The sequence below is a fragment of the Indicator indicator genome, chromosome 2, assembly GCF_027791375.1.
Source record: "Indicator indicator isolate 239-I01 chromosome 2, UM_Iind_1.1, whole genome shotgun sequence".
NCBI lineage: Eukaryota > Metazoa > Chordata > Aves > Piciformes > Indicatoridae > Indicator > Indicator indicator.
The window spans coordinates 55,386,658-55,408,924 of NC_072011.1; the positions used below are offsets into that span (position 1 = coordinate 55,386,658).

A 22,267-nucleotide genomic window follows, 5' to 3' on the forward strand; every position below is an offset into this window, starting at 1 on the left:
TTGTGTTGCCTGTGGAGTCAGGTAATTTTCTGAAAGCAAAAGCTCCAATGCATTAATTTTTTACCTCCTCTGCTGCTTCCTCATACGTTGCAAATGCAGTGTGACCTTCTTGCCACAGGAACTCACGAGTGCGAAGGAAAGGTTGGGGATGTTTGAACTCCCAACGCTGCAGTGAGGGAAATGAAAAACAAAAACAAAAACAAAAAACCATGAACACCATCTAAAGTATCAAATTGTTAAAAAGAATGTTTCTAAATGTTAGAAAATTCTGAATAAAAAGTCAACTATTCACCGATTTCTACTTAAACAATATAATCAATAAATATGTGTTTGTGGCCATTTAGGCTGGGTGCCTCCAAAAAGAAGCCACAAAGTTGAGACCTCCAGTGTCTAGAGTGTCCAGCCCAGTGAGTGGACATAGGAAGTAGTGTATTTCTACCCATAAATCCTGCACACTCATAAATCTGACTGCAAAGTTATTGTCTTTCTTTTTCTTCCCTCCCTGCTCCTGTGGGAGAGTGATTCTCTCTTATCTGGTAATGATGGGGGAGTATCAGAGGCCTCTTTGGCCTGGGTAACTTATTTTTTCTGCACAATCTTGGCCTGTTTAGGCCTAATGCCTGGGTAAAAAGGGGGGGCAGTTCAGGCCTGGCCAGCCTGAAAACAGCCTAGCAATGGGGGGGAATAAAAAGCCCTGGGGTTTTGGGTGAACACCAGGTGGGGAGAAGGGAAGCACTTGACTTTTGGTTGGTGTAAAGGAACTTCTCTATGCTCACCACTATGCTTTGTGGTTTCTGTAGCACCTATGAATTGCTTTTCCATTTAAACTTTCCATGACTATCCAATCCATTTGTGTGAGCATTATTCTTTTGTCCCTTTTAGAGCAATACAGCAATCTGTCCCACTCTAAACTAGGACAGTGTTTTACTAAAAACAATGAGAAAACCAAATCACAGAAACCACATTTATACTTCTGCTGTGAAATATGTGCTGTGATTCACAGATTGCATTGGGTTGGTCATCTGGTCCAACCCACCTGCACTGGCACCTCCAATTAGATCTGGCTGGATGTGTCCTTGCTCACCGTAGGGGTATTGAACAAAATGACCTTTGAGGGTCCCTTCCAAGCCAATGCCATACATCACCATCACATGTTCATAAAGTGTGTTTTACTAAAAATGGTGAGAAAAACAAATAACAGAAACGACATTGGTACTTTGTGAACCATGTGCTGTGATCAGTGATGTCATGCCATGTCCACACAAAATATTTGTCCTACACTGCACTCAGGATCCAAGAGTTACTGGGAAATGATGTACACACATACCACAACATTGCACCACTGATTAAGCTTGATAGGAAGATCCCTGTGTGACTGCACCCACTTTGCATAGACAGGATACATAACTGTAAAAAGAAAGCAGCTTTAGGTCTCTGCACAATACAGCCAATTTATGCCAAACCTTTCTTTTTGCTACATGTAAGCTTAACATTCTCTGTGGTGAGAACTATGTATTTATGTTTAATTCTTCTTTAAGCACATATTTTGTCTTCACACATAATATTTGCACTGAAAGGAATACTTTCACTTCATCCTGTGTCTCTGCAGAAAACCTTGCCTAATGCTGGTCAAAGTACAATCCAAAGCTTATAATCTAATGACACTAACGTTTGAGTCACTTGCTTTGAGTATGTAAATACAACTAGGTTCACAAATAGAGATTCGCTGACCTCAAGATTTCAGGATGCTATGCCATACCTGATTCAATTAAAAAGTCATCCAGCCTCAGAGGTCTTAAAATGTTTAAATTACTCAGAGGAAATTTTAGTAAGATAGCTTCACAGCTATAGTAAAAGTACGTGGAAGAAGTGATTTATGAGATGAAGACATCTTCTTATAAACAATATAAACAACCAATTCTTTTTTCAGTTGAAGTGAGTCTTCAGGATATTAATGGAAAAATTCCTAGAGTTTACACTTTCTAGAAGAGTTCATCTAATGGAATGTATGGTGTTCTGACGTTCGCTATAAGCTGCAGGAAATTTTGACCAAGGGTTATAGAAAACATTCTAAAAAATTAGGTTTCTCCACTTATTAAAAGGGATTCTTGCCTGTCAGCTCCACTACACTGGTAACTCTTTTCTCTACAGCCAAACTGGATGAAATGAGGCCTACCTGTTTCACTTGTGGGACGTATAGCAATGGGTTCAGCCAGATCTGTTTTCCCAGATTTTGTGACCCAAGCAACCTAAAGGAAGGAAAAAATAAATAAAATTAAAAATAAAATTTAAAAAAGCCAAACAAAATGTTAAATAAACCTTACTTTCATACTCAGAGTGAGTGGTTGAGTTTTCTTGTACTCAAATTAGAATAAAATTTTGAAATGTACCTCAGGAGCAAAGTCAGCAATATGGGTCTTCTCTTTCTCTAGGGCAGCCTGAGACACAAACATGGGGAAGTAACAGTTTTCCACTCCAAGTTTCTTGATCTCTGCATCAAAGAAGTCCTTGATAGCTTCCCAAATAGCATACGCCCAAGGACGAAGAACATAACAGCCACTCACGTCGTAGTATTCAATCATCTCAGATTTTGTGATCACCTTTCAAAAGATTATTTAGATACTTCAGTTTCAATTTCATATGTAGATAATATTCAGTAATTCAAGCGTGTGGCATGCAATTCAAAAAATAGCCTCCTATTTATAGATTCATAGAAACATAGGATGGCTTAGGTCGGAAGGGACCTTAAAGATATTTAATTCAAATCCCCCTGTCAGGGGCAGAGACACCTTCCACTAGACCAGGTTGCTCAAGGCCTCATCCAACCTGGCCTTGAACACCTTCATGGAGTGGGCATCCATAACCTTCCTGGGCAACTTGTTCCACTATCTCACCACCCTCACTGTGAAGAATTTCTTCCTAATATCCAATCTAAATCCACCCTCTTCTAGTTTAATTCCATTCTCCCTTGTCCTACCACTAAAAGCCCTCTAAAAAGTCCTACCCCAGCTTTCTTGTAGGTTCCCTTCAGGTACTGGAAGGCTGCTATAAGGTTCCCCTGGAGCCTTCTCTTCTCCAGGCTGAACAGCCCCACCTCTCACAGCCTGTCCCCACAGAGGAGGTGCTCCAGCCCTCTAACCATCTTTGCGGCCCTCCTCTGGACCTGCTCCAGCAGTTCAATTTCCTTCTTATGCTGGGGGCACCAGAACTGGATTCCAGGTGGGGTCTCATGAGAGCAGAACACAGGGCAAGAATCACTTCCCTCATCCTGCTGGTCACACTTCTTTTGATGCAGTGTGACCAGCAGAATGAGGGAAGTGATTTAAAGATTTAAAAGTTTGTGCTCAAAAAGTTAATAAAGATATGCTTTGAGATTGCTTTTGTTACCTATCATCAGAGAAAGTTAAGCAGAAACATTAAGTTTAATAATAGATCTGAAAAACATAATCCCCCAACTAAAACTAAATCTCACCAATCCAGTTAAGAGACAGAAGCTAATTTACAGGAAACAACAAACTGCACTTTTGCAAGAACTGTCTCTAGCTCATGTCGGAATTCATTTTTATTCCTTCAGGTATAGGCAAAAACCACACCACTGAGGGGCAAAGTGCATCACTGATACCTATTTATGATCTTTCATAAATGGACTAATCTAAACAATCATCTCTGCTACGGCTGTTTTGAGCCTGAGGAGCCAGCAAACTCTTTCAGAATCAAGACACTACCTCCTGTTATACATCATCCTGAAGTGAAAGAAGACTACCAAGCTTGTGAAATTCCTGTCACTTCACTGAAGTTTTTCACTCTTAATGAAAGAGGAATTCATACATGAACTAGTAAGGTTATATATCTATCTATATATATATGGGGAGAGGCACAATGGTTGATAATAATTTCTTTTACAGCTTCCTACATTTATTCAGCTCTTCAAACCAAGCACTTCTATGAAAGACCATGATAATAATGTAAGAAACAGAAAAGAGCAAGTACTTTGCTAAAACCCCCAAACAGAAATACAAGATATAAATCCAAAACAGATTTTGATTTATAAAAGAATGAAGTAATTTTTTTATTCAAACTTACCTGAGAGAACCAGTCTGCAAGATTTTCTTCTTTTTTAGCTTCTAGACCCAGCCTATGGTACGATAAAAGAAGCAAATTAGTCCTGTACAGCTTTAGCAGTGGAATTAGTCTTAACCTTTTTTATTTTTTTTTCCTTGGGGGGAAGGGAAAAGAGGGATTAAAACCAGGGATGTGGAATAGAATATTTTGATTTTAATTCATAAAGCTAATTGCCATATTTTTTTCTGACAGTTCAGTACATATTGCTAGTATTTCCTTACTTTGACTAATGAAAGTAAGTATTTCATAAAATCAGCTTCATTTATTTTCTTCTCATTGAAAACTTCTAATTCTCACCATGGTTGCATCAAAGAGTCACATAATGATGCATTAAAAAGATCCAGAAATAACCTAAGATTAACCAGACCTGTGCCTAAGCTGGTTTATTCTTTATTTTAAAAGTTTCTTATGTAGCCAGTGGCTACAATTTCAGGAAACAAGTGCAACTTGAATTTACCATCCAGGTGATGGATCTCACATTGATCAAGACATATTAATCACATTAGCCAAGACAGAAAGCTGACCATACCATCAAACCAAAGATAATCAGTAAGACTACCAGGTTCTAACGAAGATTCACATGCCAGTAGACAAAAGCCAAGGTTTTTTTGTTTTGCTTTGTTTTGGTTTTTTTATAATGTCTACAAACAGAGAGGTTTAAAGGCTGAAAATGTATTTTTTCCTGGCATAATTTCTGTACAAAAATAACCACATCTCTGTCTCTAGGTCAGGGGACGCACAGCAATTATCAGTTAAGAGTTCCCCTATCAACAACATTAGTGCCTTCCTCTGGGCTGGGCTATTTATTTCTCAGGGTACTCACAGTAAGTATTTTGGAAACCTTGGTACAATGAAAGAAGCATAAGGTGTTTTGGGGTTTTTTCCTCTGGGGTTTATGCTGAACAAGATACAGCAGCATATCTACAGAAGCAAATAATGAAGAGCTTGCTGTAGCAAGTTCTCAGTGACAGTGATAATGTACAGGCTGATACATGCCTTCTACAGGCTACCTGGAATTTTCCTCAGTTAGGGTGCTGAGGTACAACTGCCAGGACGTGGACTTTGGTAACTTGCTTTTGGCTTGATCCTAAATATCCAAATGAACACAGCTGGTTTTGCAGAAGTCCACCTCTTCCAGTGGAATGAGCAGCCTCTAAAACTCTAAATCTGAACAGAGGCAAACAGTTGAGGTTTCTAGCAAATAGATTACAGATCACATCTTTACCTGGTTTGTTTCTTAGGGCCTTGACCCTCTCCTGATCCACTTGAGGAGAGCTCATTACCACTCTGTCCTTGCAAAGATTCTTTCTTTGGGCCATCATTTTGCTTCTGTTGCTTACTCTGCTTTTCAGACTTGTTGTCTTTCTCTTTCTTCTTCTTGTCTTTGTCATCAACACCACTAGCAGAAACTGGTTTATATTCAACTCCTGCAACAGACTTATACTGGGCCTTCAACTGGAGAAGTTCTTTTACAGCTGCATCTATCTTTTCCTTGAAAAACAACACAAATATAAAAGTCAAATTTGTACAGAAATGACAGGAATAAAATTCTAGAAAAAGAAATATATAAAGGATCTATGTATGGCATTGTGGACATCCACACAGTGCTGGGGATAAAAACCCACTATCTTAAAACCCAATACTTTCATTAATTAACATTTTAAGGACCATATCTGACAGGAACAATTTTCAGTACATTAAATACATTTCAGATCTTGCAATTCAAACGCTGCTTATTCTAAATGCACATTTCTAATTCCCACAGATTAATATTTACAGTATTTTTACCTTTTCTGCTTTTTCTGACTTCAGTCTCCTAACTTCATCTCCTTGAAGAGCCACTTCGCTAAACAGAGCTTTAGCTTCAGGTGTGTCTGGACCACTGGGTACTGTGTTTGATGCCTGAGGCAAAGCACCTTGAGCTGCTGGTGGGTGTCCTGGCTTGTAGTCCTGCCCAGTCTTTTCCTTGTAGTCAGCTTTTAGAGAAAGAAGGAGTTTTACTGCTTCATCTATTTCATCCTATGCAGAGGAAAAATAGCAAGATATACTAGTAAGAATTAAAGCAGTATTGATTTTCAGGCTAAGAAAATAAAATTTCTATCTTGCAACAAACAGTGCTTCATCATCAGGGAGGGACTCAACTAATAGCTCTTCCCCAAGCAACAAGAGTATGTCTGAGAGCTGTCTCATTGTACCAGATGTTCCCCTAGTCCACTTGGCCACCTATAACCTGTTAATAGTTGCAGCAGATCCTACACCGAAAAAAATCAGTTTCAGAAAAGAGGTCTTTTAAAAAAATAATCCAAAAACCCCAACAAAATCAGCAAAATCAATCAGCAAAAAAAAAAAAAAAAAAATCAATAGCAAAATCAGTTCTGCAAGGTAGAAATAGAGGCAGGAAAAAAAGCAGCTGCTGAAAATATACATGGTTGTCTCTTGTTCTACAATTGTTCCTGTCCTACAATTGTTCCTGTCCTGTTTCTACAATTGCAACTGGATTTGTCAAGTTTTGAAAAGTCCTGCTGCTGCTGTGGCATATTAGACACTTCTATCTTCACTTGTCCCAAATACATCAAGAAAAAGTAAAATACATTGCAATCTTCTGCAGGGTTGACCTCTGCCATGCTTGTGCCTATTCATCTAGATGTGAGATGTTAAGTTTGACTTTCTACACCAGCTGATTTTAGAATTTACATCTCAAAATCAAGAAATTATCCAGCATCAGAGTCCCCTTGTGGGCCATTATTAGACCATGAGAGTTTGATGGCTAAGCTATGACCCAGACAAAAGGGAGTTTGATAAATTGCTTGGTGAAAGATTTCCCCCCAGTGGCAAAACGTGGTAAGAATCATAATTGCTTACTCTCTGTTTACTATTATACCTTGGAGGCTTTTTCTGCTTTGAGTCTGCGTACCACTTCCCCTTGTTCAGCTACATTGTCATAAAGTGCTTTGCCATCCACTAAGCTACAGGGTGCCAAGTTATTGCAACATCCGGAAGATGGAAGCGTAGTAGGAAATATACAAGCAGGAGCTGAAGGTGGATTTCCAGGCTTGTACTCTTGACCTGTCTTTTGTTTATATTCTGCTTTTAGATTTAAAAGAATTTTCACAGCCTCATCTATTTGTTCCTGAAGCAAGAGAGGGAAAACAGCAGTTGTAGATAAAGAGAGAAATAACAGAGATGCAGCACAATAGCTAAGATAACATAATCTTTACTAGAATGGCACTAACACAGCTGTTGCAACAAAACTTCTAGAGCTAACTTGTTAGTGAAACTTTTTCATTGAGTTCTGTGGTAAAGATTTTTAAGCAGAACACCTACAAGTTGGACATAAAAGGACTGAATCAGGTAGTACATGTAAGGGATGATTTCTTTCCATTTGGGTGGCTTAGCTCCCTCCAGCAGACTTTGTACACTGGAGAAGGGCAGCAAATACTCAATCTGAATAAAGAAAGGTTTCCTGGCTGCTATCAAATTACTACCAGATTTATTATTGCCATTCTAGCTTTCAAGTTACAGCCCTTTTTTTCAAGTTACTGCTTACATTCTGCTTCATTTGTGTTGTATCACTAAAAAAGAACATTTTTATTTCTTTTCCAGGTTTTCCGTGCCCTATCACAGGACTCATGAAGTCAGCCATATCATCAGCTGAAGAGAACTGGGGAAAGCACTTCATGAAATTGGGAAGTATTTGTTGATATTTTGCTCCTCAAGTTCCACAAAACCTTTAGTTAGCTTTTGAGTCTGCAGTGAAAATACTGTTCTGGTCAGAAGTATTCACTGATAATACACCTTTGAAGCCTTCTCCGATTTAAGTCTGCGGACCATTTCGCCTTGCTCAGCTACTTTGCTGTACAGAGATTTGTTGTCTACTGGACATGGGAATGGAAGAACAGAAACAGAAGACGACTGAGGAGGCACAAGGACCACAGGTGGGCTTCCAGGTTTGTACTCCTGGCCTGTCTGTTTTTTATATTCTGCCTTTAGGGCTAGAAGGACTTCCACAGCAGCACCTATCTTATCCTGAAAGAGAAAGGAAAGGGCAGAAAAAAGAGGAACAAAGATACAGAGAAATAAGACTCTCAAGTGCACCTTAAATATTTTCATGTAAAGACCTGAAGTTTATGCACACCTACTCCATTTTCTTAACTATTTAGTAGAGCTGCTCAAAGAAGCTTTCTCTACTAGTTTCCTACTTTAACAAAGGTAACTCCTGTTAAATTACAACCTTGATATTCCTAAGTAAAATTATAACAATAAATTAGTTTAGATCTCCCTACTTATTTAGGCTTTATGGCCCAAATAAAGATACTGCTATAAACAATATTTAACCAAAGTGTACTATTTTCCATCATTTATTGCCCTGCATTAGAAAGAATGGAAAGAACACAGTTACCAGTAGCTATGTTTTCTGTGCTCAGCTACAGACGGGAAGATGACTCCAAAATATCTGTACTATTTGGATCTTTATTTTCTTTTTTTCCTTCCTGCTTTTGGGGTCTTGTTTGGTTTGGTTTTAAGGTCTAAATAGCAACAACTCAATTCTATGATGTCATACAATCGACCATATTTAGTTAAATAAATAAATACTGCAGGACATTTTAACCCCAAGAACCAGATCTGGAAACTTAACTCATACTTTGGAGTGAATCCTGTCTACATTTCAGAACAGCAGTCTAAAAAAATGTAAGAATTTACTTGCATCTTTATGAATATTAACACAAACTTCATCACACAAAGCTAGAAGATAAATATTGGAGAACAAGCCTTGACAGAACAGAGCCCAATCCAAACAATCATCACTATGAAATCCATAAGGACCCATGCACCTCCAGAGAAAGGACAATGGGCTGTGCAAATACAAACAAAAAAAAAAATCATTAGTTTAAATCACCCACCTTAGGTGCTTTCTCAGCTTTCAGTTTTCGGACTACTTCTCCTTGCTCTGCTACTTTATCATACAGAGCTCTGCTGTCCAAGGTACCAGACATCTGAAGCTTTGAAGACTGTTCAGTTATAGGTACTGGAGGATTTCCAGGCTTATACTCCTGACCTGTCTTCTCTTTGTATTCTGCTTTCAAGGCCAGCAACTGTTTCACAGCCTTATCAATATCTTCTTTTGGTGCCTTCTTAGCTTTCAAGTCTCTGACTATATCACCCTGTGCAGACACCTTGTTGTAAATGACCAGGTGACCTTCAGATGGAGTACAAGTTGGAGTTGAGGTATCACTAACAAGTGAAGTGGATTTTCCTTTTACAGATGAACTAGCCTTAAAAATGAAGGAAAAAAAAATAAAAAAGAAGAAAGGCAAGTGCTTGGCATGATAATCTTGTACAGTAGTAGGCGTACAGTAATACATTTTGTATCACTTTTCCAAAACACAAATTTACCTCTTTCTTTGCAGTTTCAGCTTTGGTCTTCTCTTTTGACCCAGATGTTGGCATTTCCTTAGTATGCCCATCAGGGATGTAAATCAAAATGCATGGGGCATCTTTACAGCTGTAAGGACTACAAAACAGGATTTACAGAAGAAACAATAAAGGAAGGACAAGAGACATATGAAAAGTTTACTGAAAAAAAGATAATACTCCTTCTAGAAGACACCCTTGCACAACTGCACGTTTTTCTTTGTACTCAGCTGTAATGACCCAAAATTAGGTAACTGGGGATCTGCATTGATTCTTGTTAGGTACAAGTGTTCTTTATGTTACAATATTATGTTGAAAGGCAGTGTAATTCAGGTGTTTGGTAACTTGCTAAAGAACTGCTACAATTAAGCAGTATGTGCACACTCTAATTGGGCAAATGTCTGTTTTATTCTGTAACATTTTGTTTCCTAATTTGTATACCTAGAATTACAAGGAAATCAAATCTCTTTACTAAATCCAGGTTAGCAGCATGTGTCAAAAAGCAACATAGAATGGGTTGGGTAGGAAGGGACCTTCACTATCATTCACTTCCAAGCCCCCTCCCCCACGGGGGGCAGGAACACCTCCCACTAGACCAGGTTGCTCAAGGCCTCATCTAGCCTGACCTTGAACACCTTTCATGGAATGGGCATCCACAACCTCCCTGGGCAACCTGTTCCAGTGTCTCACCACCTTCACTGTAAAGAATTTCTTTCTAATACCCAGTCTCAATCTACCCTCTTCCAGCTTAAATCCATTCCCTCTCATCCTGTCACAACAAGCCCTTGTAAAAAGTGTACTTGGCTTAGACAGCTTGAAGACATAGGAATATACAAGTCAAAAGCCATGCTAGTATGCAGAAAATTCCACAGAAAGGTCATGGTAAATGGGGAAATACTTTCAGGTAACATCCCTCTAGCCAATACCTGTGTGAAAACATTAGAACACAGGAAGCTATCACCAATTCTGTGAAGCCAGACTGTTCTTAGGTAGCTTACCTCACTGGCTCATAGGGCTGATCACAAATATAAAATCCTCTCCTTTGAAGCTGGATGATGTCCCCTTTTTTTAAGTCCCTAAGGCATGGATCACCTAACATCATTTCTTCTTGCTGCAAGTGTTAGAAGAAATCAGTCTAAATCTAACAGAGCACAAGAAAGAATATGAAATGCAGTACAGCTGTAGAAGGATAGTAGTGATTTTCTTATTTTGGAAGTGTTGAAATGTTAGTTAGTTCCAGCAGCAGCAAAATAAGCACTAGCAAGAAGATGGCAGATCATAAAAATGCATCAAGACAAAACCTCAAACTATGGGTCCCAGATGTGCAAAAGCCAGGTAACATCTGAGAAAAAACACAAGTCAATTTTCAGGTTTGAAATTATCAGAGATTAAGTAGAAAACATGGAAACTAGATAAACCAGCAAATTATTGCTTGTTTAACAATTGAAAACTTCAAATTAAAAGAACAAAGGAACTAGAAATAATGATGGCAAAAAACCCCAAAGCCAAGCATTACACACTGTAGAATGAAGGGGACAAAAAGATAGCTTACCTTACTGTTTTGGTTGATATATTGCTTGAAGTCTTCATCTTTACCTAGAACTGGCTTAGTGATCAGATGCTCATAATTAACACAGACAGTTGGGATGAGTGGTGCACGTGGAGTTTCTGCTAACCAAGTGATCTTAGTCGTTTTTTTGAAGTCTTTATTTTCTAAGTTCAACTTGGCATCAATGGACACAATTTTTCCACTTGAATTTCTACAAGAAAACACAAATTACAAGAGTAAAACTTAAATGATTAGTTCTCATTTTATGCTACAGATTGTCAATAGATTCACTGAAAAAAAACCAGTGTTCAGAGGTCATTTTTGAAAGGTGGCAGACATAGGACTGAAGTATTATATTCACTCCTGTTGAACTTCCCTTTTGTTTTTTTAAATATCAAGACAGTAAAGAACATGGAAAAAAACCTCTGCATTTTTAGATCCTCTATCCCAGCTCATCCTATTCTGTCTCTCAACACAACCACTTCAAAAACATGATGATGACATTAAGTCTCCTTCCCTACCTCAACAGTTCAGTGACTGAAGCTGTGATAGGTTTAGTTTTTTAGTATAAAAAAAGCAGTATTCATTACAGAGTGAAAGCTGAAAAATCCCAGGTGGGTTTGGGTTTGTGTGTTTTGTTTGTTTGTGCCTTTTGTTTGTTTGTCTGTGGTTTTGTTTGGGGTTTTTATTATTATTGTTTTGTTGTTTTGTTTTGTGTTATTTTTTGTCTGAAAAAGCTGTTTCACAGTGGAAATATTACCACAGAAACAGGGAGAACACTGGATGAGAAGGACATGTGGTATTAAGATTGACTGGTAATTTCATACCTGAATCTAGAGTAAAACATACTCTATGCTAAAATGCAGTTTTGTGGCATGTTTCAAAGTAGACATCCATATACAAAATCATAGAATAAACATATATGGACAATCATTAATATTTCAGTGTTACAAGCAACCTATTAAGAGGAAAATCAACAAAAAGCTAAAAAAGTAAAAACTTCCTTAATCTCCAATAAACATGTTACCTGTTTAACTTGGTGATGACAATATTGCCCCAATTTATGAATGTAACCACCTCTCCTTCTGTCAGGGTCTCTGCATCTGCACCCTCGATCAGGACTTTGGAGCCATACCACACAGGTTTCAACCCAACATCAGCATTCTGTGAAAAAGGATTTTAATTTCAAAGGAAAGATTGTTTTTATATAAACTAATTAAAGTTAATGCAGTACCAAAACACTTAATTTAGAAGATACATGAAGATAGAACATGGACAACATCAGTAGTACAAAGTTACAGTACTTTTTCACAACTCTCTCAGGTTTCTCATTCACAAGTGTTGCATGCATTCCTCTGATAGTACACCCAAAAAATTGTATCTTCTATCAAATACTACCTTAAACACAACTGATAGCATATCTTGTTCCATCAAGACCCAAGTATCTTTAAGGTCTTACAGATACCAAAGGAAAAAAAAGTTTTTCTCAAGATTCCATTTTGCTATGCAAATTCCTTCAAAAAATCATTTCATAACTCTCAGTTTTGCCTTTTTTTTTTTCCTATGGTTAATCTGAAAATAAATATTTCTTTTAAAAACAAGGCAGGCAGCTGGGAGTTCAGACCTCTTCAGCTGATCAGGACTTTGAAATTTATTCCCCTGGTCAGTACTTATTTCATTATATAGTGGAAGCAGCATGTTTAGTATCACTGTTTTAATATGCTGGCTTGCATATGACCAAACTTCAGACTTCAGACTTCATGACCCTTTGAGAGTTACAACTGACTCAAAATTTACTTCTTGGTTTATCTGCCAGGTTATGAGAGCAAACCAGACATCCACCTCTCAGTTACAAGAAATGATTACAGGAATACTCACAGCAACAATATAAAAACAAGGGAAGCAAAGCCTCACCAATATTCACTTCACACAGTATAGTGTGGTATCTGAGGGATGATTTCTGTGAAACTTAGAGTTTGAGATGCCATACTCAAAAGGAAAGCAGCTTCCCTAATTATAGTGACAAAAGTGAATTGTATCAGTAGCACATTCCCTTTCTCAAGGGATATTATTTTATTTACTGGATACTAACAGCATATCAAATTAGCAAAAGTTCTTAACTCTTGATAACTATTTGCCATCTAAATTTAAAAGTCATATTAAAAAAATCCGGAGACTGGTAGAATTAACAGGTTAGTACCACTTCTCTAACTAACTGTAATTATATGAACTATTTTTAAAAAAATCTCTTGCATTTCCCACTTTTGGAGAAGCACTATCTACTGTATTATACCCATAAAGCTCAAATAAAATGTTCTATTTTAATTTCTCTGTGAAAGTTAGTATAAAAAAAATAATTAAAACAGTCTAAACATCACTATGTAGTTGTAACATATCACCTCTTCTAAAAACTCCCAGAGGCCTTTCAATGCACTGTCTATATGCATTCTACTTCTTTACAGTTTCACTCATCCTCTTAACAAAATGAACATGCTTAGTGGTTGCTCAGTTTTAGACAATTCTGTGAAAAAAACCTACACCTTGGTTTTGTCTCATGCTATCTGAGCAAGCTAAAAGAAGGACTCTCCTTGCTGACTGCTTCAAGTCAAGATACTTCCAACCTTACTTATCTACAATAAGAGAATGTGAAGAGAGTAAAGTGAGAACCTTTGGATGTTTAGCCACTTCCTTCATCTCTTCTTGAGCTTCAGGAATATTTACTGGGACCACTGCATCTTTCAGCAAGGCAGTGTAGCGAGGTGCTACTGGATCTATAACCTACAGAAAACAAACGAGGTAGACCATGAATACATGACACTGACAGAGAACTAAGATGTTGTATAAAATAACCACCACCAAAAAGGAATATTAACTGGTATTCTTTATGTTACTGCATTTTTCTATATTTGCTTTATACGACTTTAATCCAAAGCTACAGAAGAAGAAAAAGTGAGAAAACAGTGGCAATAATTCACAATTCCCCCTATTTACTGAAATACTTTGAGTAAAAACTACAGATTGTGTACTACTGACACTGGACATAACTAAAATGATGAGCTAATATCTGATATGGAAGACAGAAAAATGTTCTTTTATAGTTTTACTATTCACATAGACTATTACATCAGGACCACTTTCTTTCTGGGTAGCTGAATTTAAAGCAATAATTTCGCAGTGCAGTTTGCTCCTTTTCCAGCAGCACCTGATCCCATACTCATTTGCCATCTACTCCAGCAGAATCAGGGGCAGACCTGGCTATAGAGAAGCACCAATGAAGCCTGCAATTTTGATACAGATGCATTAGATACTATAATAAGGCAACGCTGTGACACTGACTCCATCAGGATTACTACAAGGTGAGTTTAGCAAGAAACAGGTACCTAGAATATCTTTCTGTATTTTTATTGCCCATTTTCAAACTCAGATGATACATTTTTTTACAGCATTTTTCAAACCTGAAATACTGGTCTGTCAAAGTATTCAGAGGTACTTGAAAACATATTTTAAGTAAAATAGTTTGTCTAGGTCCAAAAGGAGTACCAGCGACATAGTGGTTTAACTGAACACTAACACAAAAGGAAAACAGGTGCTTTTATTAATATAAAGTGAAGTTTCTTCTCCTTAGTTTATTTCTGCTCATGCAAAAAACTACATTTTTAGAGAAAAAATATTTATCATCTAATTACTTGACATTAGCAAGTAAGGTGATATGATGATATATTAAGTAAGGCATTTGTAAATTCTGCCACTGAGGAAAGGCTCCTAAATGCTATACACACTTTAAAAAAGGATTTGTGTAGGTATCTCAAAATATAGGTGTATTATGTGACTTAATATCAAAATTTAAAACAGAGTGAATTTTACAATGTTATTACCAGTCTTTTTATTTTAGTCCTTAAAGCTCACACTCCTTCCTCAGATCAGAGGTGTTGAGTAGCACCTCTCAGTAGCACACTTACAGGATAATATATAAAATATAAGCTCTCAGATGTTTGAGGTCAGAACTACCTGCATACAACCAGTTGGGTTTGTTCACATTGCAGTCAGCAAGCTAACTGCACAGATACATGTAAATAAAACTGGCTAAGGTACTGTCCAAGAAGTTGAATCAGAAATCTAGGAAAATCAATTTAAAAGTCAATTAAAAGTAATTCCTGACAATCCACTGTGGATTTTTGCCCACAACCCAATTCTTAGTAATAAATATATTTATGCAGCAACAGAAAGAACCAATTCATAAACCTTTGTGCATGTAGCAGACCAAATGCAAAATACATGAGAAAAAAAAAAAACAAAAAACAAAAACATGCCAAACAAGCAAAAACTACTTAAAATGAACAGATCTGAGTACTACCTAAGCAAAACCAAGCAGGAATCCCAATGCAAAATAACAGGTGTTTCCACAATCACACAAAAGATGCAATCAGCATTATAACAATTCGCCTTATTATAGTGTCCAAGCATTTGCTGCCAAAAAGCAACTAACCATGTCAAGATGCAATATTCCTTAAGTGATGTTCAGTCAGAAACATCAGCAGTGCTGGCTGTGTCTACATAGTCAGTGCATTAGTTCTTTTGCCACAGAAAGGAAAAGCGGCCAACGTAAATCAAATTGAGTAAGGTCTACGCTGATGTTAACAAATAAGCCAAACCAGAAATGGGTAGGCTGTTAAAAAAGTAGGAATAATGCATGTTCAGTGGGTTTGTAGAGCTCCTGTTATATAAGCAAATGTGACTGTGCTATGAAGCTGCAAAATGATAGCTTATGCTATGTATGCTTACAGCACTGTAAGCTATAAGCTAAGGTAGAAAGCGTTAAGTAATACCTTCTTACAGATAGCTCGCAGCTTGAAAGCAGAAAAATGAAATGCAGTTTTCATATCAGATTCACAGCAAATATCATTATCTTTCCCCATACTACTAAGTAAGGCAAGTCACTATTGTAGGAGAATCAATAGGATTAGTGCTAGTTCAGGTTAGAAAGAGGGGGACATTCCATTTTCCTGAAAGTGTGCCAAATGATTGCAACTGCTAGTTGTTGTCATAAGCACTCCAATGAATGCTGGACTGTCTACACATCCCAGAAAGAGCGTATCAAGAGTAGCACCACATTCAAGCAAGTGCATACCTTTTTGTTAAAGGACCAAATTTTGTCCCACTCCATATTCACAACGGATCGAGAGGAGCCCTAGGAGAAAAACCAAACACATATTAGTATAAACGTTCTAGCTATTAGACTCACTAAAACAAAGTTCTTTAAAGACTATAAACCTTCTATGGTTGGCACTCATCAAAACGGTTTGGAAAGGCATCTTGAGCTTGCAATATAAACACTTTTTAGAGTAACAAACCTGCTACCCCATTTTGCCAGGACCTGCTCATAGGTGTCAATATCGTTGAAGCAGTAACCATGAAAGCAGCAAACCTTCAAAAGAAGAAACCTCCCAGTGGCAGTACTTTAACTGCAACTTCATAAAAACTTGTCCTTGCTAAGTGAGATTCAAAGAATCAGAAGAGAACACTCACCTGAGCAGCAATAAACTGTTTCAGCCCTTCAACTGTCATGCCTCTTCTTAGGACACCACGCACAGTGGGAAATCTTGGGTCATCCCTAGTAGAAGACAGAATTTCATCAGTGTCACAGGCTAAGTTCTATTAGTTACCCTAATCAAAAACTTTACTGTTAGTGCCACACATGAAGGGAACAGATTCAGTGTATTTTGCTAGATGAGATCACCTAACTGAGAGAGAAGACTGAGCTCTTATCCAAATAAAACATACGGTGCACGTTTTCTTCTACTACAACCCAGGGAGGGAAGTCACTTCATGGTGAAGTAGCTCTTTTCCCACATTTATTCAATCCTGCTCCTCAAAAACTGTCAAGGCAAAAAGTAATGTCCCTATCACATTACTTCAATGGCATCTGCACAATGGAACCTTGAACAAGAAGGACTGATTCTTTCTTTCTCAAAAGAAACCAGAAAGAGTTGAGTGACAATGACAATGTTCTCTCTCTCAGTAACCTGTGACAGAATTCTGTGATTTTATTCTCTTATACAACAACTAAAAAGGTCTAATCTGAAATGTAAAATATGTCTTTGTGGGAACTCAAATCAAATCTTGCCAAGGACCTAACAGGGAGGCTTAGAGAAGACCAGCTGCACCTCTAAAAAGGAAAAAGGTAAAAAAACCTAAACAACAACAAAACAAAAAAACCCCAAACACCCCCCCCCCAAAAAAAAAGAACCCCAAACCAAAAAAAGCAAAACAAAACAAAAAAACAAACCCAAACAAAACCCCCCCAAACAAACAAAAAACCCCAAACAAACAAAACAAACAAAGAAACCTCACCCACACTTGGCACACCTAAGCAAGACAACCAGGCAGACTAGGATCTTGTGTAAAATGATACTCCCATAGGCTGAGCACAGAATCACTTAAAACCAGTTCAGGAAAAACAAGCAGTTGTCTGACTTAGCACTATCCATGGATTTCTTCAGACTCCTCTATTGTGAGCAGAAGACTTCAGATGGTGTGCTCCCATAGCTTCCATTGTTGGAATGAATAAAGGCACCTCTCTAAACTTCAAACTACTTGCAGAAGTGAAAAGCCAAGGCTCAGCCTTTCTAGGAAAACTACTTTGGGTACTAGGCCACCAAGTACTATTTATAGAAATCTAATTAACACAAAAAAAAAAAACCAAAACACTCAGCAGAAGGTGGGTTGGGGGGTGGCAGACAGGAGGGAAGTAGGCCAGATTTGCCTAGATGACTAGGATCAGAATCAAGCTCCCTTCTGGCACTGCTCAGAAATGTATTTGATGACTCAAGAGTGGAAAATGTGCAATTAGCAGCAGTAGCAAGAGCCAGAGTCCAAAAATAAGCCACCTTGTGTTTATTACAGGATATGAATATGTATGTACACAGTTACTGTAGAGCAGTAAACAACACATTGTACATGCAGAAGCTGCTGTAATTAATCGCTGTTCTTAAATATTGTTTAAATATTCATTCATGCTGCTTTGATGTCTAAGCACTGTCCAAAACAGAATGGGTGCATCAGTCACGAGTACCTCAAGGAACAATGCTGAACCATAAGCATGCAACATACCATCCATCCACAAGCCCTTCGTTGACAAACCACGTAAGCTTTCTCTTAGAGAGCACGGTGTTGTTGAGGTTTAGCCGGCTGTACTCCCATATATAGGGCTTCCTTATGCCCAGTGCCTCAATGATCCAGTAGAACTGTTCATCTCTGTCATGGTATTCAGTTGTTCTCAATGCGTGTGTGACACCTTCAATACTGTCAACGATGGGGCAGGCAAAGTCATATGTGGGATAAACCCTGAGAATAAAAGCCTTCAGTTAGCAGGGTAGATAAACAAAACACTTTCCTCCCATATAAACATCTTAACTAAGCATCATTTATATTTATATATTAGAAATATTTACAATCACAGAGTTTTTTCAGTTGGAAAAGACCTCCAAGACCATAGAGTCCAACCTAAGACCACCATGCCCACTAAACCACGTGCCAATGTGCCAAGTCCATACATATCTTGAATACCTCCAGAGTCGGCGACTCCACCACCTCCCTGACCAATCTATTCCAATGCCTGACCAACTTTTCAGTAATTCGTCCTAATATCCAGTCTAAACTTACCCTGGCACAATTTCAGGCCATTTCCTCTCATTCTATCACCTGATACTAGGGAGAAAAGACTGACCCCCACCCCACTACAACCTCTGTTTTAGTAGTTGTAGAGAGCAATGAGGTGTACCCTATCTATCCACCCACCTACCCACCTATCCACCCACCTACCCACCTATCCACCCACCTACCCACCCACCTATCCACCTACCTACCCACCTATCCACCTACCTACCCAGCATTCTGAAAACATTCAGATGAAGACTAAAACAGCACATACACAACAAGATAAAAAGATGCAGAGGACAATGCATTTTTAAAACAACAAAAGCCTTCAATGAATTAATTATCATAGCCTTAATATTCAAAACTAAAAAAAAAAACATAAAATCCTACACTGCTAATGTTCCTTTTAATATCAATGATGACTTATGATGACTTAATATCAATGATGATGTAACAAATGATGACTTACAGGGCATTTCCCTTAAATATCAAAAAGAATCATTAGTTCACTGAATAATGTGCAACACTTTCATATTAAAGAACAACCCCCCACCCACAGACAGTTTTACTGTTATACACATAATAAATCAAGGTTTCCAACAAGTGAGAGGTATAGCTGCAAACAGGTTTCAACCAAGCACTGAACCACAGCTTTGAACTTCTGGGTAGGCTTACTTCAATGCACAATGCAGTCATTCTTCATTCTGCTCAAAGAGAGCAGTTGCTGTGAAAATGGAAGCAGCTACTCAAGGAAGTAGAGCAACGATGTTTCACAGCAATATAAAACTGTAGCAAGGTAAAGTTACCAGGGTTCTGTTTAAGCTACAAGAGTTAGAGCAAACAGCTTTGTTGTCCGATAGACAGCCATTAACTCTTGATTCACATTTTGACTCAAAGCTCTTCACTGACATAGAATATATTTATGGACCAAAACTGATATATTCACAGCTGACTTGCATGTTTTAAAAATAATTTGAACAAGTTTCAGAAAGTTAAGAGACTCATTACGTATTTTAGCTGAAAAATGCTAGCAGGTTCCAGGTATTAGAAGAAGTTTACTAAGGAATGGTAAATGCCCTGAAAAGAGCAAAAAAGCACAGGCCACACAAGGAAGAAGTGGACATACTTGTAGGTATTTCCAGTACGTGGGTGAGGCTGGTTTTTACAACGATAAAGAGTTGGATCCCTCATACATCCATTGTTACTACTCATATCTATTTTTGCTCGTAGACAACAGGTTTGTCCATATTCTGTTCCCTTTTTCATTTCTTCCCACATTTGCAGATTCTTATTAACACCTAGGAACAATAAAAATCAATAAATTTCTAAGGTACTATGAAGTTGATACAGAACTATGGTTTATTACTGCAGTAACAATGCAATGCCACCCTTGTCTTTATAGACAAGGATCTTACAGATAAGTAATTAGTCACCTCATCCATCTTTGTTAATAAAGCAAGTATTACTGCCAAATTAAGAAGATAAGCAAGCAAGATGGAAACTTAAAATATCTTACAATTATTTCTGTGTTTAGACTCCACTCTTTGCTCGCGCTCTGCCTTCATTTGTTCTGCAGGAGTGTCATCCACATATGCCTTCCCTTCTTGAATAAGCTTCTCAGCATACTTCATTATTGTTTCAAAGTGATCTGAGGTATATGTAAATTGATCTGGTTTGATGTGCAGCATTGCAACATCTTCAAGAATAACCTGCAAAGTGTGAAATTTTATACTGTCATATTCAGGAAAGCTAACTTTCTTAAACCTCTAACCTCTTTATGCCAGATGTGGTGTTTTTAATGCTCACTGTGCAGGAAGGATAAACCATAAGAATAATATGTATGAAAGAAAAGAGAGGCAGGCACTTATCATTCATTCACAGTCTATAATTATGTGAGATCAGACTTGGGATGAAAGCTGAAAAAAATTACTTGTTATGGACAAAGTAGTATTTATACAATGAAAATAACAATGTAATGCAAGTATTTGCATATCTACATGCTGCAGAATCAATATTGGAGAAAGGGAAGAAAAAAGCTACCAGTAAAAGGACTCGAAGCTTTTTAAGGCAAACATGACGGAAATTTCTTCCAAGGGTAAGACTTAAGTGTAAGACCGATACAACAAAAATACAGTGCAAAAAAAACCTGTGCAAGAGCAGATGTGCATGTCATTTACCTTTCAATTAGCTATACAGTGCCTGGGTTTCCCTGCTCTCTTATCATACCTTTTCAAAGTCTTCTTTCTCTTTTTCTGGATTTGTGTCATCAAACCTCATAATAAGTTTTCCTTTAAAGTTAACTTGGTAGTGCTGATTCAGCAGGGCAGCTTTGGCATGACCGATATGCAGATACCTAAAAAGGAAATAAAAAATAAATCTGTACACTAGCAATACTTCAGCTAGAGGTTGTTTGCTGGGTTTGTGATTTTTTTATTGTTGGTGGTGTTTTGGTGGGTTTTTTGTTTTGGTTTGGGGTTTTTTGTGTGTTTGTTTATTGTGAGGGAAGGAGAAAATGAAAATACCTGTGTCTAACAAATAAAACTAATTCAGAGTATTTGTTGAAATGCTATACACTTATAAAAGTAGATGATGTTTTCTCTACCATTTATCAGTTAACTGTTAAAAATACCTAAATCTGTAAATTAGGAGTGTCAAGGCCAGGTCTAGTGGGAGGTGTCCCTGCCTATGGCAGGAGGGTTGGAACTAGACGACCTTTAAGGTCCCTTCCAACCCAAACCATTCTATGAATCTGTGAATCTCCAGCTTTTTATAGACTAACTTAAATCAACTTTTGATGATCCTCAGTAGTAGCTACCAGATAATTTGAACCTATCCCATTCAGAAGAGTGGAATTTTCTGAAATGTTGATTGCTGTGTATTTTTACTGTAAGCTAAAAAGGCAATTTAAACTAAATATAAAAAACTCAAATCCACAAAATGAAAATAAATCCCCCCCGAAAATTTAAAAATAGTGTCCCTAAAGAACAATGTTTTAAGCAAACACCAGATTTCAGACACTAAAAGCTATCAAAGTAACAGAAGAACAGTTTAAGTGATACACATACATGCACATAATATAAAACATACAGTATTTGAGCACCAGTTTATCCTGGACTAAGATAGTAAGAAACACTATTATATAAGTCACATGGCACTGAACAGCCAGTTTAATGAAGAAATGCAATCACAGAAATCCTACAGGTCATCAGACAATTCTAAAAAGAAAGAGAAAATTAAAAGCTGGCTGAAAATGAAAAACTGTCTCATCACACCTCCGCTTTGTGATCTTTGAGTTTGTGTTTTGGGACTACATATAGTCTGGACTCCTGGGCCAAAGGCCTCCATTACACATGTGTGTCAAGTTTCCTGAAGAGAGGCTGTCTCATTAAACCTTCCCTTCTCAAATCTAAGCTTCCTTGAGAAGCACTGCAAGTCCTATTACCCACCTCATAAAGACTGAACTTACACATTCCAGCTCTCATCAGTGCATTCACCTCTATGATCCACGCAAATGATATCCTTCTGTTT

At 37.7% G+C, this 22,267-nt stretch overlaps 1 protein-coding gene across 1 annotated transcript in view; it reads right to left on the bottom strand.

Annotated features, from left to right (window-relative positions):
- The window catches only part of EPRS1 (glutamyl-prolyl-tRNA synthetase 1), a 46,770-nt gene that overhangs the window by 11,470 nt on the left and 13,033 nt on the right, over positions 1 to 22,267 (bottom strand). The window contains exons 7-25 of the mRNA XM_054392753.1: positions 20,966 to 21,092; positions 20,256 to 20,448; positions 19,866 to 20,037; positions 18,194 to 18,427; positions 16,610 to 16,694; positions 16,212 to 16,271; positions 13,751 to 13,861; positions 12,111 to 12,247; positions 11,087 to 11,294; positions 10,533 to 10,645; positions 9,517 to 9,634; positions 9,024 to 9,395; positions 5,911 to 6,141; positions 5,348 to 5,613; positions 4,084 to 4,135; positions 2,391 to 2,600; positions 2,177 to 2,249; positions 1,328 to 1,407; positions 65 to 166 (exon numbers count right to left, since the gene is read on the bottom strand). Of these exons, the coding sequence (XP_054248728.1) occupies positions 65 to 166; positions 1,328 to 1,407; positions 2,177 to 2,249; positions 2,391 to 2,600; positions 4,084 to 4,135; positions 5,348 to 5,613; positions 5,911 to 6,141; positions 9,024 to 9,395; positions 9,517 to 9,634; positions 10,533 to 10,645; positions 11,087 to 11,294; positions 12,111 to 12,247; positions 13,751 to 13,861; positions 16,212 to 16,271; positions 16,610 to 16,694; positions 18,194 to 18,427; positions 19,866 to 20,037; positions 20,256 to 20,448; positions 20,966 to 21,092 (2,944 nt within the window). The remainder of the gene's footprint in view (positions 1 to 64; positions 167 to 1,327; positions 1,408 to 2,176; positions 2,250 to 2,390; positions 2,601 to 4,083; positions 4,136 to 5,347; positions 5,614 to 5,910; positions 6,142 to 9,023; positions 9,396 to 9,516; positions 9,635 to 10,532; positions 10,646 to 11,086; positions 11,295 to 12,110; positions 12,248 to 13,750; positions 13,862 to 16,211; positions 16,272 to 16,609; positions 16,695 to 18,193; positions 18,428 to 19,865; positions 20,038 to 20,255; positions 20,449 to 20,965; positions 21,093 to 22,267) is intronic.